This window comes from Aplidium turbinatum, chromosome 1, assembly GCF_918807975.1.
Source record: "Aplidium turbinatum chromosome 1, kaAplTurb1.1, whole genome shotgun sequence".
Taxonomy (NCBI): domain Eukaryota; kingdom Metazoa; phylum Chordata; class Ascidiacea; order Aplousobranchia; family Polyclinidae; genus Aplidium; species Aplidium turbinatum.
Window position 1 is genome coordinate 31,685,577 of NC_137472.1, and position 20,018 is coordinate 31,705,594.

The following is a 20,018-nucleotide window of genomic DNA, read 5'->3' on the forward strand; positions in this document are numbered from 1 at the left end:
CCTTCCATTGGATCAAGACGACACAGACAGTACCGATGATAATTGTGACGACTACTAGTATGTAACAATCATAACTTGAAAAATTGTACTTCATTTCTGACATTCTCTGACGTTTAGTGCATATACTCTTCCATCATAGGCGTCGATTCCCGAGAGGCAAGGGGGCGCGCCCTCCAGTAGAAATTGTTTGGGGGGCAGCCACCCTGCTTTTCTGTTCTTTTTTGTAGCTTTGACAGTGTAATTTTATGGAACTGTTCAAATTTGGGTACATATTTCACACTTTTTATCATCTTGCCCCCTCAGATTTTTTCTTAAATGTTAAAAAATCGACGCCTATGTCTTCCATGATATCATAATGACATCACAGACGGTTTCTGATATGTTCATTTGGTGCATAGATACCATGTTTATATGTGTTTAATACATTTATAGTGTGTTAATTGAACTAAAAAAAAATTGTGTACATTGAAAAATTTGGGGTGTCACCATTTTTAAATTATGTAAATTGACCACTTTCCCGGGGTCAGATTTTTGTAGACTTTTTTTCTGGGGTATATAGTACAACCTAATCATACACTTAGAACAAAAAACCTTTTGTATAAATTTTTTTGGGGTTGCCCCCATATTTTTCATATATTGACCCGCCTAATTGGAGAGGTGCATCCACAAGCATTGCCAATTCTACATGCGACCGTCTAACGTAATATAACGGTGGATTAACGTGTCGATGAATTACAGTGGGACTGCGATTCAGGCACAATGCAAAAATTGATTACAAGACTGCATTCTTAGAGCACGCGGTATTTGTTAATTGGAAAGGAAGGTTCTAGAATTCGACATGACGTCATGGAAATGACGCGCGCTACGTCAGAGAAAATGGCTCTCTAGCGCCACAGACAATGTTCTAAAATACGGCTTGACGTCATAGAAGTGACGCGCGTTGCGTCAGAGAAAATTAGCTCTCGGGCGCCACAAGTTCAATCGCCCGCCCCCACCCTCCTGCAGCTCAACATAGAGGGCAACACAAACAGCACGATCAAAGTTGTGGAGCAGCTTGCTCATACCAAACACGCACTCTTCATCTCTTCAACATTAATTTGTTTTTATAAACAAAGTGAATATAAGTTTTATAAACATAGCCTAATTGAAGTCTGTAGCTAACTGCTCTAGGCTGCTGCTGAGCTGAGTCGGAGTATGCCTCGCTTTCTGACTGTCACAATCAAGGTGCAATGCCTCGCGATGGCTTGCTTTGTATCTTCAACGAGCGTGTTGTTTTGGTTGTAGAATTTTGAGCGATGTGTTATTATCGGTTATGACCTGAAGTAACCTCTGATTACGAAATCTGTATTATGTAAAACGTGTTTTCTGGAATCATTTTCCCTACGTGACCTTCTAGAGACTTCTGTTGTTTACATTTCAATGCTACGTGACTGAACGATGAGTTCGTGTGATGTAACCTTGCGTAACCTTCTCGAGGTTACTGGACTGAACAACCAATTATAAATAGTTGTGTAGTTTGTGTAATGTTTATTCTTATTATTATTATTATTATGGTGATTATTATGAGTTGATTATGAGAGGTGTGCTATGAGTTGTGGATTGGTAGTTGATTCAGAAATTAGAGTTATTTGAGAAGCCGTTCGTTAAAGTTCTTCAAGAAGTCAGATTATCATTTCACTAGTAGAATTATTCGACATTTAATTGACTGCTTTTCGGTTTAACCCATTAAACTACGTCATTGAACCTTTCCAAGTCCTTTTCCTGGTAAGAGATAGAAAGAAATCGTGACACTGACTTAGTCTTGTTCTGACACGATCCCTGTTTCATATCTCGAAAGCTAAAACCTCAATTGCTAAGGTAACAGGGATCAGCAGTGTTGTACGCGTCATTGAAATAATTTGACGGCGTCAGCGTCAGCGCGAATTGCCTAAAAACTTTACGGCGTAAAGGACTGCGTAAGCTCTTGAAGAAATTGACGGCGTCAGCGTCAGCGCTAATTTCTAGCGCTATTTTTTGCCAGCGTCTCATAAAACGGAAATATTTCAACCAAGTTCAGGCTAACAATAGCTATAAAGAGCAGATATTATGTTTTGAGACTGTATTGTAATTAGCTGCTCAGCCTATTAGTTATTTCCTTGCAGAAAAACAAGCATTTCAAAACGTTTGTCTGACAATCTGCTGCGTTTGGGACGCATATTCAGGGGCGCCAGAGCGATTTTTGGCTGGAGGGGCAAGAGTATGAAAAAAGGGCACTTTTGTTGCTGAAAGGCCAATTTGTTTTTAAGTATTAAAATAAGATATAGCGATAATGCTCATCTATCAGCTCATTATCGAGTAATGATACAAGTGTCCGCTATGCAAACAACAATGGCACGGAAGGGCATCATGCTATTTTATAATGATGTAATATAACTTACTGTGATGGATAATTTTGTGTCGTGAATATTATTTTGAGGCAAAAATAGAACATTATAATTAGGCTAAAAGCGAATAGCATAAATTGTTATATTGCAAAGTGTGCAGTAGCTTACATGACCTTAAAAGGACACCATTGCCCCCTCTTCCCTCCCCATCCACAGAAATTTGAGGGCAGGGGGGCATCCGCTCCCTCCCCCGCTTCCGGCGCCCCTGCGCATATTGTCCTTTCCAAGTGAAAACATGCGTTCCACAGCAGCGCTGGTTGGTATTGGTGTGTTGTATTTCAAAAACAAGTTGAAAACGTTTAGTCGGAAAGGTATCACTGTTCCAAGCGTGCTGTGATAGTTTAGCATGTATAAATCTTTCAACGAGGTCCACTGCACCAACATCGCTCTTTTCAGGGGCATAGAGCTCTTGAAATAAATTATATTCAACGTCCGCGATGCCATTCATGGATTTTTCGCTTTCTGTCTCTGATCCCTCGTTTTCAATACATGGGTGATCACCATTTGGCGAACTTCTTCCGCGTGTATTCAAGGGAGCCATTCCAAGCAACGCCAAAGCCGGTAATTCGGATGAGTTGCGCTGGCCAGAATATATTGTGAAACTCTTATTGTGAAACGAAATTTTCCATGAAAACAAAAAATGACGCTTAGCGCTTGACGCTTAAAATCGGCAAAATAGTTGAAGGCGCTATCACTTCCGTCAACTGAAAAATAAATTGACGGCGCTAGCCTCAGCGTCAACAAAAAGTTGACGGCGTCAACGTACAACACTGGGGATCAGTAGTCAGTAGATATAACAGAAAATATATTTCGCACTTGCTAGTGCATCGTCAGTTCTAATAAAGGGCAGTTAAAGCCTACAAGTAATGTTTTAAATAACAATACAGTGACGCAATAATGTCAAAACATGAGCTTAAAATTGAAAAAGCATAAACGTAAATATTGAAAAAATGCTGAATGAAAACTAAACCAAGACGGCAGTAGCCTAAAGTAAATTACGTATCAAATATAAATTATAAACTAGAATTGATGAAAGAGCGGTGAGCAAAGCCTGCAAATGTAGCGTCGTGACAAATTACAGCAAAGAAAATAAATTATATGTGGAACACAGCAGTCAAAGGCAGTGATAAACAAACTAAGCACAGCGATAAATAATTAAATGGAGCGTCATGGAAAACACAAAATGTAGCGCTGTGGAAAAAAGAGTAGGCAAAGACGGCAGTGAATAATAAGGCAGTAAAATATTGAAAAAATACCAAAAATGTAGTGGAGCGTCAAAACATTAAACTTGTGGCAGAATTAATTTTTGGATATTTATTTTGGCATGTAGGCCTTACCGGTATCCTATGTAGCCTATCCATTTATCTTCACAAGGATCTAGATGCCTTCTAGATGCCTTATTATTCACTGCCGTCTTTGCCTACTCTTTTTTCCACAGCGCTACATTTTGTGTTTTCCATGACGCTCCATTTAATTATTTATCGCTGTGCTTAGTTTGTTTATCACTGTCTTTGACTGCTGTGTTCCACATATAATTTATTTTCTTTGCTGTAATTTGTCACGACGCTACATTTGCAGGCTTTGCTCACCGCTCTTTCATCAATTCTAGTTTATAATTTATATTTGATACGTAATTTACTTTAGGCTACTGCCGGCTTGGTTTAGATTTCATTCAGCATTTTTTCAATATTTACGTTTATGCTTTTTCAATTTTAAGCTCATGTTTTGACATTATTGCGTCACTGTATTGTTATTTAAAACATTACTTGTAGGCTTTAACTGCCCTTTATCAGAACTGACGATGCACTAGCAAGTGCGAAATATATTTTCTGTTACATCTAGGCCTACTGACTACTGATCCCTGTTACCTTAGCAATTGAGGTTTTAGCATAATTGAAGTCCTTTTAAAGTTTAAATTTAAATTGAAAACAAATGATGCAGCCAGTGGCACACTCGTCATGGTTGAAAAATTACTAAAAGTGCGGAAATTTCAAACTCAATTTTGAGTTGACTTGACTGTAAATTATAGCAAAACCTCTCGTGTGATTCTCTGCAATAAACAATTTGCAGCAGAAAATTTAATTTGTCGATCAGTGGCCAAAGTATTGAAAGGAAGAAAACTCAAGAAAAGTATAAACTATTTTGGTGTAATTTTAGATAAATGAATGCAATGGAAATGTCGTATTATTAATCTTAGAAATCGCCTTGCAAAGGTCTGTGGTATAGCATTTAAGCTAAGATACATTGCTCTATTATAACGATACTACGAACTTTATAGTATGCTTTGTTTTCATTCGATATTCAATACTCAGTTATAAAGTGGGAAAGGGCAAATTCTACACTACTTGCTTCAATTCAAGTGTTACTGAACAAGTTTGTCCGATCTTGTGTATTTTTGCCAAGATCAACATTCAACAAGTACAACTATTTTTTATCATAAATTAAATTTTCTCAGAATTTAATTAAATTAGAGACTGCAAAGTTTGGAGCTGGTATACAAGTCCCCCCTCCCCCCCCCCCCCCCCCCCTTGGTAACTCATGACAAAAAGGAATTGACCAAAACATGTGGATTGAAGTGTGTGAACAGTAAAGCAAAGGTAAAGTAGTTTCACCCTATATGTTTGATGGAGTCCTGTCTTTGTCATGAGTTACCAGGGGGGGGGGGGGGACTTGTATACCAGCTCCCAAAGTTTATATACAAATATGTGCTCAAAATGCTGCCACAGGCCTTTGCTGACTGCTTTGCTTATGTAAATGAAGTTCACCAGTATAGCAACCGTCAATGCAAACCGAAGATCATGATTTACTGTATATTTACCATCTATAAAATCAAACTTTGGTAAGAAGATGCTATGTTTCAATGGAGTGTAACTATGGAATCAAATACCAAAAGAAGTAAAAAAACATCTTACATTTAACTTTTAAATATAAATGCTTCTTAAAAAAATTGTACAGTAATCACTCTTAAAACATACTATATCCTGGCAACTACAGTTTAATGTTGACAAGTGCTCCACTCTGCACTTTGGTCATGGCAACTTAGAGCATCAGTATGTTCTAGGTGACATGCCAATTGCCCCTAAAAAGAGTGAAAAAGACCTGGGCGTCATGATAACGACTGATCTTAAAACATCCACCCATGTCTCGTATGCAGTTAAAAAGGTGGAGATGGTCCTGGGTGTTTTAAAACGAACACTGGTCAGCAGGGACAAGCATGTCTTTTTAAGATTATATAAACAGTTGATCAGGCCCCACTTGGAATTTGCAGTGGCGGCTTGGAATCCCCATTCTGTTCGGGACATTGATTTGCTAGAGAGGGTGCAACAACGAGCAACAAAATGCATTCATGGACTGAAAAACCTAACCTATGAACAAAGACTGTTTGAACTAGACCTTCTCTCGTTGGAAAAATGGAGATTAATTTTTGATTTGACAGAAGTTTTTAAATTAGTACACAATGTTTCGGTATCACCATCTTCCAAATATTTCCTTTTTAACTCTATGTCAACCAGAGGCCATAATTTTAAATTGCATAAACAGTTTGCTCAACTGAACTGCCGTAAATTTTCCTTTGCCAATAGAGTAGTCGACACTTGGAATAATTTACCATATGCTGTAGTCAATAGTATGTCTATTGCGAATTTGCGATATTTAAGCGACGTGTCGAAAACTATTTATGATTGTGTCTTATCTTTTTTGTTCTTTGTGATTTTTGTTTTCTCTTCAAAAATTTTTTATTTTTATTTGTTTACGTTTTCTTATCAATTGTTATTTGCGAGTATGTTAATGTTTTTCTCTGTAGTACCATGTGTACTGGACCAGAATACATTATTATTATTATTATTGTGCTTATCTCCTTGCACACAGCCTTTATGTTGCTTTGTTCAAGATTGTTATTTCACTGTATATATATAGTAAGTACCAGTATTACGGTATGTTCTTTAATTTTTGTGTTTTGCTTATATGTTTGGGTGGCAGCTGACTTTGGTGACCTTTTGGTCTTTTGCTGCCTTCCTTGCTGTTCGAACTATTTTTGTTCATTTGCCAGCAGAAAAAATGAACTGCTGACAAAATTTTCGCAAAAAGGGTGAGGCTTGACCTATAAACACTGGAAGACTAGCTCTACACATATCTACTTGGACAACAGTGCATTGAAATACAACTCAGGTCTTTAACCTGTATCATACCATGTGTACTGGACCAGAATACATTATTATTATTATTATAAGCTCTTATTTTTCCAGCAATCAAGCATGGCTTAGAAGCTTCTTCCCGGTGGCCAATTCTCAGGCACGGCAGCCAAAATAAAAAATCCGTTAAAAGTTTGTGTGTTTAAAAACTAGTTAATTATGATTGTGTTTTTGCATTCACTTGAAGAAGAACAAGGCCCTAAAACGTATTTGCAGTTGTAGCCTACTTGAATGTACTGCTTCCCAAGTAGGTGTACTGGTGTAGGCTACATCTAGTCTTTTTAGTTTTTATATACAAGTCGAATGTGAGTGGAGACTGGAGAAATGTTGACTTGTGGAAGGCGGCGACCAAACATGTCCTATCGCGCGGTACGGTAGTTTATAAGGCCATTTAACGACTTTTTGACAGTCATGACTCATGGTCCCCTGGAGCTTAGAGACCTGTAACTGCAATATTTTTCATGGCCTTGTTTGGGTTGTTTTTACCCGAGTGAACACAAAAATATGATATTAAGCATTTTTAAGGCAGTGGCTATTTAACCGGCGCCGGTCTTTGAATTTGAAACACTATTTGACCGGTCATGACGTCACTATATTGGGCACTTCTTTCTTTTTCTCTTTCAAAGCAAAACACGAGAAGAGTGCCTATATAAGTTCTAAATTCGACAATTATGTTCAACTGATTCGGTGGCGCGTAGGATACGTCTCGGGTTGGTGTTCCAGAGGGAATGAGTTCGATACTACGCGGAAGCGTTTATTTTTTTAACTAAATTTTGACCCGAAGTGACTCAATCGTTAGGCTGCTGCATTTTTGTGGTCAATTTTTAATTTGAGTAGCCTACAGCCCAATTTTTTATGTCTTTTCAACTATGAGTAATAAAGTTAGAGTTTTTTAATTTTCTTGAATTTGAGAACTTCTCTGGATAATTTTCTGTTTGTCATAAGCATTACATTTTTGCGTCGTTCGGCAAACACGGTCACATCCTCAGTCTTCGAAATTAGCATATTTTTACTTCGGCAAAAACGTTGCCGAGGCCAAACGGCAAAAGTTGAAATTGCCTCGTCAATTGCTGTGAACGTTTATTACGAAAAAATTGTAGGCTACCACAACATGTAAAACGAGAAGCGAAAAATATAATAGAGTAGTCTATCAAGACCGCATTGTTTGATTTGTTGTGATGTAATAATACCAAAAGTAGCGATAAAGCGAGCAACGCGATACCCACGCTGTTACGATAATTCATGTTAAATAACTCACGGGGGAAATATGTTAATTTTGGGTTGATTCAACGTTCGAGTCAGCACAAATCGATTTAATTTTCCCGACCGGTTGTATTGCGTAACAACAATGCCCAATAAGAAATGACGACGACGTCATTTCTTAAGACGCTTGAAGACGCAAAACTGCCCGTTCATGAACGAGCGATGTCATATGATCGGAAGCATTACTTTTCTTTACTGCCGAAGTAGGCTACTATTTATCCAATTTTGTACTACTTTTTTAACTGGGCCCCGTAGCTTTTCTAATTCCGATTTGTTTCCGTCATAAAATTCTTTACAAATTTTGCAAAATACTACACTAACTTTTCCTTCTGTCCCCTCTGTTTCATAACCAATAGTAGGTAAATTCCACTTTTTAGCTATATCTTCTCTTCCTTTACCATGATTTATATTGGCAATGACACCGGTAAAGAACAAGCATTCGATGAAAGAATAACTTTTGCGTAACAATTAAGCCAGTATTTATAAGGTTGCAAACTTTTTTTATAGTTCACATGAGCATTGTCAGCGCATAAAATTGCACCTGTTATAGTAAAAACAGAGAGAGACTGTTCACCAGGCATTTGGTAATAAAATTAATTTGCGTTCTTCTGGTGACTATTTACTAGGTTACCTCGTGATGTTAAAGATGATAACTTTTTTGTGTTGTGCCATCGTTGCTGAACAGGTTGTATTAACCTGTTTTAGCCACCTTGATAAAGTCAGTCGTGCTGACTGACGAAACGTCGGAAAAAAAAGCTAGTTATCATCTTTAACATCACGAGGTAACCTAGTAAATAGTCACCAGAAGAACGCAAATTAATTTTATTGCACCTGTTGTTGTTACGCAACCAGACGTCTATCACAAACTGCAATTAACAAAGCTCAACCTAAAAAACGTGTTAACCTATAGCTATTACTTACATGTATTCGACGTCTGTTGATGTTGTGTGGTCCGTTGTGAAAGCGGCGCGATCGTTTCTGATACAGCTGGACGAGATAACGGAAGGCGAAGCGCGATAAGGAGTAAATGCTTACAACAATTTGACGTCTACTGGCGTTGAATCAATGCAAATAGGGTGATATTTCTATAAGCGCCGGCGAAGTAGAAAGTAACCCAAATAAAAACATTAAGCAATAGTAAGATTGAATCAACCTCCTAGTCTGGTGTGGTCTGAGAAAATTCGGGCTATTTTTGTAATCTTGTGGTCCTTACAAGCGCTCGTGTGGCCTCGGCATTTTTATTGCCGAGGCTAATGTGCCATTCATGCATCTGCCTCGGCAATCACCTCGGCAATTGCCGATTGCCGAGGCTAATTTCGAAGACTGCATCCTCTTATGACGAACGGAAAATTATCCAGAGAAGTTCTCAAATTCAAGAAAATTGAAAAACTCTAACTTTATTTATAGTTGAAAAGGTATAAAAAATTGGGCTGTAGGCTACTCAAATTAAAAATTGACCACAAAAATGCAGCAGCCTAACGATTGAGTCACTTCGAATCAAAATTTAGTTAAAAAGTTTAAAAAAAAACGCTTCCGCGTAGTATCGAACTCATTCCCTCTGGAACACCAACCCGAGACGTATCCTACGTGCCACCGAATCAGTTGAACATAATTGTCGAATTTAGAACTTATATAGGCACTCTTCTCGTCTTTTGCTTTGAAAGAGAAAAAGAAAGAAGTGCCCTATATAGTGACGTCATGACCGGTCAAATAGTGTTTCAGATTCAAAGACCGGCGCCGGTTAAATAGCCACTGCCCATTTTTAATGCTTGTAATTTTCCGGTGTAAAGGCACTTTTTGCTGTTATGACAGATTTTTTATTTTATCTGCTGGGAAGAAGCTCTGGTAGGCCATGCTCTGGTACCATAGCCTCAGAATTAATCTTACTACATATATATAGTAACTGCAGTTCCTGCCAAATAATCGCATATCCGTTGTGTTTTATTTCTTAGATTGGAAGGCTATAACAGTTATTGTGTTTAAAATCTTAGAAAAATGACTGCAGTTCCTCTTCCACGAAGCATGGAAGTGCTTGAAGATGAAAAGCGATTAAGCTTTTTTCCTGTAAAAGATATTACAAAGGTATCATAATTGAGGCAAGATTATTACAGTAGTATTAAATGCATGACTTTAACTCTTAGATGCAAGAATGAGTCAAATAAGCCCGTTGTATTTTTGTTTCAATTCCAGCACTGTTTCATATCCACTAACTGCCTTCTGCTTAATCTTTTGCAATTTCATTGTGATGGATTTCTAGTATTTAATTTTAAGAGGAAGTCATGTTGAATAATATAGGACCACCACTAAACCAGTGCTTTTCAACCTGTGGGATGATACGCACTTATGTGGATGAAAAAATTATATCATAATATGATAGATAGTAATAATATGATAGTGGATCAGGAAGATAAAAATTGTGCATGATTTTTACTTTTTGTGATATGTAATACTGTAATTCAAACAAGCATTTTTTAAGGTGAAAACCACTTCCGAAAATTTTGACCTATATATAATTGAGTGTATATGGTACCCTCTATTATTTTGCAAGAATGTTTTGTTGTGTTATCAATATTATTGCACCTACCTGTTACTTGCAATCATCCAAGTTCGGTTTTGTACCAACTAGTGGGAGCCGATTCTGTCTTTGCAGCGATTGTCTTCATCACTTATCTCCATCTCTGTCCATGGCCTGTTCGAGTGTTAGTGCGCTTGCAACCACAATACACCCAATACACTGTACTCGAAATAGTGCATTATACTGTAATCAATTATATATGCAACAAATCAAAGTGACTCCACACCTAAACCACCTGCTGTCACAGTGAGGATGCTTACCTGGCACTGGCTGTGCAGTGTGCACTGTGCAATCAAGTGAATGTACTTAAATGTAATAAACCTTAATACCTTAAATACATAAGTGTGCATATATTTAATTTCTTTTATTGATGGTTGTTGCAGAACTTAGCAAAAGAATTTGAAACACCACGAGTAAAAAGTATGATATCACGGCTCAGTCAAGATGTCTATATCAATGGGTCTGAGTACATGAAAGTGTATGTCCGAGTACGACCACTTTCAGATGAGGAAGTGAAATCAAATGAAGATCAGGTGAAACTTTGAATATTGTATATTAGAGATAAAAGTTGTGCTTTTCACCACCTGATTATCTGTCAGAGTTTTGTTTTCTTGCATTGCATGTTGACATAATAAACAAAACATTGTTATATTTTAGGCAACGCAAGCACAAGCATTGTTATATAATAGCCTATTAGCTCAACACACAATCCAGTTGTAATACTTGGTCTTAAAAAGCAAACCACTTACACTGCATTAGTTGCATCATATTTACGTTTCCAGGAATGACAAAGCTTTAATTGCTGTGGATTAGATCTTACCAGGGGTTGTTAACTTGAAAAGTTATTCCTTGAACTTAAGACTTGTAAAAATCATATTGTATATTTTGCCATGAAAAAGCTTGAACTGCAAAATTGATTTTTTGCTTGTTATGTCATGTCATTTGATGTTAAATAGATGTACAAGTTTTTACACTTTCTGTGAATTGTAAGTATAACCTTCTTAAATAGGCGTCTACAGTAGTTAGAATATATATGAAACTTCTAATTCAACAAGTAGCCTCAATGGTGAATAGAGTTTTGGTAAAAAACTCGTCTTGTACCATAAGCAATAAGCATTAGACATATAAAGCCAAGTAATATTACATGATTGAACATGCCGGTATTTATTTTTTGAGCTTGCACAAAATATTTCTTTGACAAAGACTTAATCCTTTTGTTAATGCAGTTTGTTATACGTTTGTTACCGGTACTGTAGATTTTTGTGGGTTGTTTAAAAATAGATGTCTTGAGTCTCTTACTGTTTCTTGGCATAATATGGGAGTCAACCCTTCTCAATTCGACCACTGGCTTAAACATCACCATCTCTGATTTAGATGAAAATAGCACAAACGATGTCTGTAGGTAAAGTCTAGCTAATGTAAAACTATACCCTAATCGGACGGAAATTCTATGAGTTATGGCACTTTGAAATTATTTCCTGTCTGACAAATTTTGCAAGATCGTTGGATTTAAAATTAAATATCTCTGCAACCGCTTGACTAATGTCAACGTATATATAAGGTATAATTGTACACTGTACAGTGAATTTTTTTAATTTTCTGTTTGTGTACTGTAGTTATTTTTAAATTTCGACCTTGGTTTGCAGAAAATCAGAGATGGTGGTGTTTAAAATGTTGTTTATTAGGTTGAATTGTCAGGAATGACCTATGTTATATAACTTAAGTTATAACCTTGTTGAAGAACGGAATGGCCCGTTTCGGTGAGTCTGATTCGGTGAGTCCGATCCCGTAGCGGGGAATTTTTTCAATTTTTTTTTTTAATTATCAGGTACCGTAGCCTAATTATCATTGCCGTGTTAGGGTTAGAGGTTAGGAACTCACCGAATCGGACTCACCGAATAGTAGCAGACCCGTTGAAGAACCCAACATAACATTGCCATCTTTTGTAGTGGTTGGATTTTATAAATAGCCAACATTTTATAATCAATTATGTATATCAACCCCATTACAACTAATCTATTATATCACCATCATTGAAATTCGATTTTGTCCTCGCTGGTGGAATCCGTTGATTCATTTTTTGCAGCTTCTGTTTTCACCCTTTTTATTTCATTGTGTTTATTCCATCTTCCTTCTTCATTCCGACCTTGTCTGCCTTATAATGTCTCTTTAGTATCATTCAATGGCTGCAGTACCAAGATAGATTGATGTGACTGCTATCATCTTATTTGCAAGAAGAGTAGAGCTCGACCGATATCACTTTTTCAGGCCGATACCGATATTTATGAAATTTTTAGGCCGATACCGACACTGGCGTAGAGTAAGGGGGTGCAGGGGTGCGGCGCACCCCCTGCTCTTGTCGGTATTGGCATAGGGTGAGGAAATTCCAAAGCAGAGCGTACAGTACCTTACGCTGCTGGAATAGTCACGTGACACTATTCACGGCAATAATAAGTAAACCCGCTAAATTAGACGCACTATTTTCAACAAGGTCTTCCCGCAATGAGATCAATTATGATTCAACAGAATGCATTGTTTTGAATCAGAGCACGAGAATCGAATTCCGCTCATTAACACATGGACATTCAACACTGGCAGACATTGAATTAATGTAAAAAAATGGGCTAATGTCCGCCAGCAATTGTTTATCTCGAGTGAAAAAGCTTATTCAGTAGTGCAAAGGAAAAACTGTAACTTCTGATCTGAGTGGTTGAACTCAAACAAAACTAGGCCAGCCAAATGTGCTATTATGACTCCCCACGATGTTCTTGAAGCAAAGATAGTTTGCAATGTGTGAGAATTAAATCGAAAACCGATAAAAGAAAAGGTCTTTGATAGTCTTGGTCACAGATATTGCCTGCAATAACGAGGTCTCTTACCACATCACATTTTCAGTTGGTTGAGGTGTCAGTTGAGGATGCTGAGTCATAATTCTTTTTGTGATGTCAGCATGTTTTACCAAGCAGAGTATTATCAACAATGATCTTGCTATTATCACCTAGCCAACCTGACATCGTTGTTTTATGCGGCCGCTAAGGTTTGACATCGACTTCAACGATCATGGAATGTTACGTAATAAGAACGATTATATCCTACACGCAAAAATACAAAATTGATCGGTTAACAAGCGTATAAAGTTTAGAATTGACAAGAAATCATTAAATTTGAATCACTGCAAATAAATGTATTTAAAACTTTTACTTCGGCCGACGCCATTTCACAACCCGTAATCTACGTCGGCAATGATTTTTCTGTAGCAAAAATGCATTAATTTTGAAGGCTGTCGAGCTGGAGACAACAGCTTGTCCCGTGTAGTCTATAAGTCGAACCTGCTTTTTAAGGTGAAAATCACTTGCGAAAAATCTCGACCTATACTCGGGTATATACGGTATTTGATGTTTATGCGTGTGATACAGTATTCTGATATAACTGCACCCCCGGTAATTTCTAAAACTCTACGCCTATGGATACCGATATATATCGGCCGATATATATCAATTACGAAAAATTTGTTACCAACAAGGTTATTAAGCAACAAACCAGTCCAAGAAAGTTTATGCATTGGTTGCTGTCATAGGCGCCGAGTTTTCAAAATAGCTGGGCGGGCGAACACATACTGTCACGTCACGTCGTGATCACCAATAATAATGTAGAACTCCACTGTTGTTTTCCTGCCACCAAGGTCCAAGATCTAGGCTTCCTAGTTCCTACTACTATAAATTGCAAATATCTAGCGATAAACTGCGCTATTGAACCGAGCTTACATTGAATCTACAATAGAACAGTTAACGAAGGAGCTGAATTGCAACTAATGAGTGACAACCAACGGTTTCATCCGGCCAAACCAACACGTGTGCACTGTTCAGTAGTGCACAGTTTAATATCAGTGACGTAACAGACGCAAGTGTGATGGTTGAGACGACAACATAGAGCATTTTAGCAGCAGAGTTAATTGATGACGTCGTTTGAGAGAAAATTACTCCTTTGAAGAACAATGCTACAGTTTTTACACCGATTTAACATCTGACGATGTAACAGCAGTGGAAATTGCGGTCAGACTTTTGCTGCGAATGAAGTTCCTCACAGGTTTGCGCAATTTACTTGATTTATAGCACTGGGCTTACGAGTGGCAGAGTGGAGACAAAAGTCGCGGCTGGACACTTTTGCTCGTTTAACGGCGAATCAACGTTGTTTAACGTTGCATGAATGTAACATGGCAATAATTGACGAAAACTAATCGCTTAATTAGTAGGTCTAGTAGGGCCTATCATATGGCGACAAAACCTTGCGAATAAGGTAAGTAGGCCAGTATTAGAAGGTGGCAGATGGTTACAGAAATTTTTGGACTTAAAATTGAATTAATTTTTTTTTTTAATTCCTGAAATGTCCGGCGGGCGCGGCCCACCCGCCCGGGACTCGGCGCAGGTGGTTGCTTGCTTAATTACGCCGCATAACTTCCACCGAAAGAGGTCGTGTGGCTTCTTGCGTCACAATGCTCTGGGCACGAATCGGAAAACTTCTATAATGACGCTACTATTTTCTTCTGTGCAAAGTTTCACCAGGATTTTTTCTTTATTTTTGCAACTTCTACAATGACGCTACTATTTTCTTCTGTGCAAAGTTTCACTAGGATTTTTTCTTTGGGTTTATTTTTGCGTGTCATGTGAACAAAAGTTAATTTTCCCTGGACCTTTTCTTTCTTACTGTAATACCAAAACTTGACAAATTTTGCTGCGATAGCCTACTCGTACGATCTCATTTTGTAACGAATCTTGCCTTATCAATATCACTCGGAGATCAAAGCCAGGCATTATGACGTAAGACTTGAAATAAGCTGTGCGTGGTTAGTGTAGAAGTACACCCGCACTCCCATCGATTCTTAGCGAAAAATTCACCTTTGTTACACTGATTCAATGTCATCAATCGTTGAAGCAACGTAAAACTCGAAGTTTTTCCTGCTTGAATTCAAGCTAAGGGATACAGTATTAACATTTTCTAGATGCTCGCACTAGAATGGGCGGGAAATTATATTCTCACAGCAATTGTTTGTGCAATACAAGCACGTTTTCTTCTAAAGGCATGCATGGCTGGTTTTGAGTGTGCTTTTGCTGGCCGATGTTTATCGGCGAAAAATAGCCGATACGATATATTGGCTACACCTGATATCGGCCGATACATATCGGCTGACCGATATATCGGTCGAGCTCTAAAGAAGAGTATCTTTATTTGTAAGTAATCACTGTTGTACATTGCAGAACTGTATAGAGTTAGGTGAAAATAGTCACACGTTGGCTCTACACCCACCAAAAGAGTCGTGCAAATATAGAGCCAGTATTCGAGGTTCTGGAGCAGCCACTTCGACATATTCCTTTACAAAGGTGTTTTCTCCAGTAACCGGGTATGTGCGTTTCATGGATTTCAACTGATTAATTAAAAGTACAGCTTGTTTTATATTGTAAGCTCGGAAGAATTGTGAACTTATGTTTTTGGTTCATTGTTCCCGTAATCGTAGACTAGTATAGAGTTTATGTGCAGCATTGCTAACATTAGGTAATAGGTATCTATGCTGATTGTTGTGAGTGCACCTTAGAATAGAATATATGATAATCGATTTCCGATTCACTTGTTTGTATTTTTAAATTTCTGCAGAATGCCAATTGCCAAGCAGATACAACTGCTTTCTTATGAAATTGTGCTTGGAAATTTTAATAGTATAATATTTTCTAAATTTCAGGCAAAAAGATTTTTTTGAGTCGACTGCATTGAAAGTAGTAGACGATTTTATCAAAGGACAAAATGCGTTGATTTTTACTTATGGTGTGACGTCTTCAGGTAAGCTGCTTTGTTCGTATGCTTTTCTAAATCGTGTCATCTTTTAAATGCAAATGTTGTAGCCTACTACAAAGAACGAGGCTGATCACCAGGCATTTTAAGTTCTTGCGTTCTTCTGGTGACTGTAGTCCATAGTTAGACTATCGCAAGTCCATTCAGGATATAGAATGATAACTAGCTTTTATTCCCAGCACGACTGACTTGATCAAGGGCCTGAAACAGGTAAAACCACCTGTTTAAAAGCAAATGGCACAACCCAGAAGCATATTAAACTAAATAAAGAAATTTTGTAGGATGCAGTTTAAAACGCACAAAATTGCCGCTCAATGTGATTGACAAACGCAAATGATACATAATGTGCTGTACTGTTCAGACACCAGTATATTTATATTTCTCTGTTTGACTCAACGTTAAGAATTTTTGAATCAATGTGAGAAGACAGAAGGATTGGAGACAAGCGAGTGGATGTAGTGAAAAGTTAACTTGGTGAATAACAGATGAAACACCTGATAAAAACTCCTGACACTTGGTGAAAACGGTAGATATCATTACAACGTTAAATCAATGAAGTTAAAAAAATTGAAACATTTTTGTGAAACATCTGGGCAATCAAATACGTAGCCGCAAATCAAGTATTTTTTTTATAAACTGAAGGAAAGGTTTGACCATCATTCCTGGTAAGAACATGTGACCATTTAAACACTTTAATCAGGGTTAGACAAAACGAGATCTTAAATCAAGAGTTAGCGAGCACAAAAGAACTGTTAAATATCAACGACCAAAGAAATCCACTATTTGTAAACATTCAATAACTTCAGACCACAAAATTGTTTGGTTCAACGCTAATTTCTTAGAACAAAAAAGAACTACACTAAAAGATTATTTTCAAAAAGTGGGTTATAAACAATAAGGCACATAGCCTACTACGGTACTTAACTTCGCTCAAAAATGTCATGGTTTGGTGTTACTTTCGAATTGTGTTTCAAATTCGCTCTTGTTTCTGCCGTCAGGTAAAACCTTCACGATGCAGGGAGAACCTGGGAACGAAGGCATCATGCCTCGCTCCATTGATGTCATATTCAACAGTATTGGAGATCACGTGGCAAAGGTTTGTCAGTTGCATCACAGACAGCTAAATCCGTCATTTTTACATTGATTCAACGTAGACGTTGAATCAATGTAAAGATGACGGATTTCACTGTCTGGCCCTGTTTTTCTTGAACAGGATTATTGGTCCTTTGTTCAAAACAGCTTGAACGCTGTTATTTTCATTTAATTTCGCTGCTTTCATGTTGTTGTTGTTGTTGTTGTTGTTAACTAACTCTAGTCTCTAGGTGTAACAAACTTCTTTGGAGAATACTTTTTTGTTTTGTCTAAAATGTCTGTCAGAATGAACGTTAGTTAAACTTTTGTTTGAAACAAATTCTTTTGCGCGTAAGCAGAGTAACAACGATAATTATTAAATATTAATTTATAGATTATGTTACATATAGTTATTTATACATAGATGGAGTGACAACGTAATTTATTACACACCAATACAAGACAAATAAAATATATAAAAATAACCAAATAAACACACACGTCAATGTTCTACGATTAGGCCACTGATTGTGTAACCATGCAACTCGCAATTGGTTTTTATTTCAACCTGAACTTAGTAATGGGAATCATCTGTTGTTTATCGTTTTTGCAAGTATTTTTTTACAACAGATATTCATGTATTTTCTACATGTTGTGCATTGATTTAACAATTTACTTGTTATTAACAATATTTAAGTTTTCTATTTGCAATTTTGGTCGGGTGTTCATTGTTTTTACCTATTGACAAGTCCGACCAGCGACCACTCCCTCGTCGGCAATTGAAACTTTTATCGTTTCAGGATTCTAACTTACACTTGCGCATGGCCAACGACGTCACAGTAATCGGTGAAGCTCAAAAAGCGAAACTGCAGAGACGGAAAGACGAGGTGCTAGCTTTTGCCGACCCATCAAGTCAGGTAACACGTGATGGTTTGTCTTTGCAATTTTAATATGCCTCGTTGTCATGTTCATGTGTTGTAGGATCTGAATGATGGATTAATCATAAGTGGTTAGGATTTACTTGGGCTTTCGCTTTCAATATTTTTAAAACATGATGTATGCACATGGAGTCCACAGATTATAGACCCCCTCCCTTGTTTGTGATTTCTTTGCATACATACGACAGTTATACGAAACCGAACGAGCGCTGAAGCGTGTAACTAAAATGTTAATCTCAAATAGACTTACAAATGTGAGTCTTCAGTACAGGCCTTAAAACTTGTGTTTTTTTTTTCGGCAGCCATCGTGGCCTCCCGAGAGCTCCTTCTCGGTGGCCAAGTCAGAGTCCTTGGAGGCCAAAATACAACTAACGATAGCACAAGTAAATAGAATTAAACTTGCAACAATGCTAAAATGATCACTTAGCGTTGTTGAACTCTGGGCGACGTCCTGAAATAGAATGGTTGTACCACGCAATAACTGCTTTATCGGGATTGTAATCCGGTATTGCGGACCATCTAACGCAGTGTTTCTCAAACTTTTTTCAATCGCGTACCGCTCATTTGTTTTTTAATACACTGCGTACCACCTGGCTGGTATTTATTAGTTACCGTATTACTATACCATAACACCAAAGAATAGCAAGATAATACAATTTAATGCAATGGACGCAACTGTTTCCTCTGCACAAACATGTCTATCCGGGGTACAACCTTACTCACAGCACATCGGAAATCATGTCCACTGTCCAGGTGCAATTAGACGATTTCGCCTCTTGGACTTAATAGCCATCAAGGCCGAGAACCCTTGCTCACACTCCCTTGTAGAAGGGAAAACGAGTAACTGAGGGACAGCATATCGGGCCAATGTTGGGTAAGTGGAACCCATGATTAGCCAGAAATCTATAGGAGAGCATTCCTTCTGCTTTGCTTTTGCTGCCTCGTCATTCGTCAACTTGAATATCAATTATCTCTTCTTGTTCTCCCGTTCCTCCTGGTAGAAGAGCTGGATCGATGCAGAATGGATTGACAGCGTAGGTGCAACTTACTAAATCTGGGAAATAATGCATTAATTCTGTTCTGAGCAGCTTAAGGTGATCACCAATTTTCGAGATAATTTATTACTGGGGTCCACTGGAAGAGTGGTAAGGAGTTTGAACATTCCGTACTGTTTGCTCTCCACGTTTTTAGTCCAGATATCTAGTTTGCGAATGAATGCTTCCAGCTTTGTAATAAAAACAGTGATATTGTTGTTCGATCCTTGGAACGAAAGATTCACAAAGTTAAAAGCCTGGAAAATATCCGACAAGTAGGCCAGCCGTGAGATAAACTCAATGTTCTCCAAATCATCTTTAAAGTCGTGGTTTTTCTCTTTGAAAAATGTCAGTAATTTGTATGCGGCAAATTGTATAGAGTAGACTAAATACAACAAAAACCGCCGAACTCTTTGCGTACCACTTAAAAAGCTCTCGCGTACCACTAGTGGTACGCATACTACAGTTTGAGAACCACTGATCTAACGACACAAAATTGTTTCAACTGCTCGCTGCTCAGTAAATTGTTTCAACCATAGGCGTAGAGTTTTAGAAATTGCCGGGGGTGCAGTTATATCAGAATATCACACGCATAAACATCAAATGACAACCAACGAAAGAACTGAAAACAGCGAAACAAACTAACATACAACAATTCAACCACAAAACTTATTTTTTCG

General features: G+C 37.7%; 1 protein-coding gene and 1 pseudogene across 1 annotated transcript in view; one reads left to right on the forward strand and one right to left on the reverse strand.

The window, feature by feature from the left end:
* The first annotated feature begins 9,871 nt into the window (after positions 1 to 9,871).
* LOC145774910 (uncharacterized) overlaps positions 9,872 to 20,018 on the forward strand; it is a 40,714-nt gene continuing 30,567 nt past the window's right edge. Inside the window, exons 1-6 of the mRNA XM_082586229.1 lie at positions 9,872 to 9,958; positions 10,835 to 10,984; positions 15,707 to 15,849; positions 16,186 to 16,283; positions 17,294 to 17,391; positions 18,167 to 18,283. Coding sequence (XP_082442355.1) covers positions 9,872 to 9,958; positions 10,835 to 10,984; positions 15,707 to 15,849; positions 16,186 to 16,283; positions 17,294 to 17,391; positions 18,167 to 18,283 — 693 coding nt within the window. The remainder of the gene's footprint in view (positions 9,959 to 10,834; positions 10,985 to 15,706; positions 15,850 to 16,185; positions 16,284 to 17,293; positions 17,392 to 18,166; positions 18,284 to 20,018) is intronic.
* On the reverse strand, positions 18,962 to 19,466 carry LOC145774926 (zinc finger BED domain-containing protein 5-like; annotated as a pseudogene).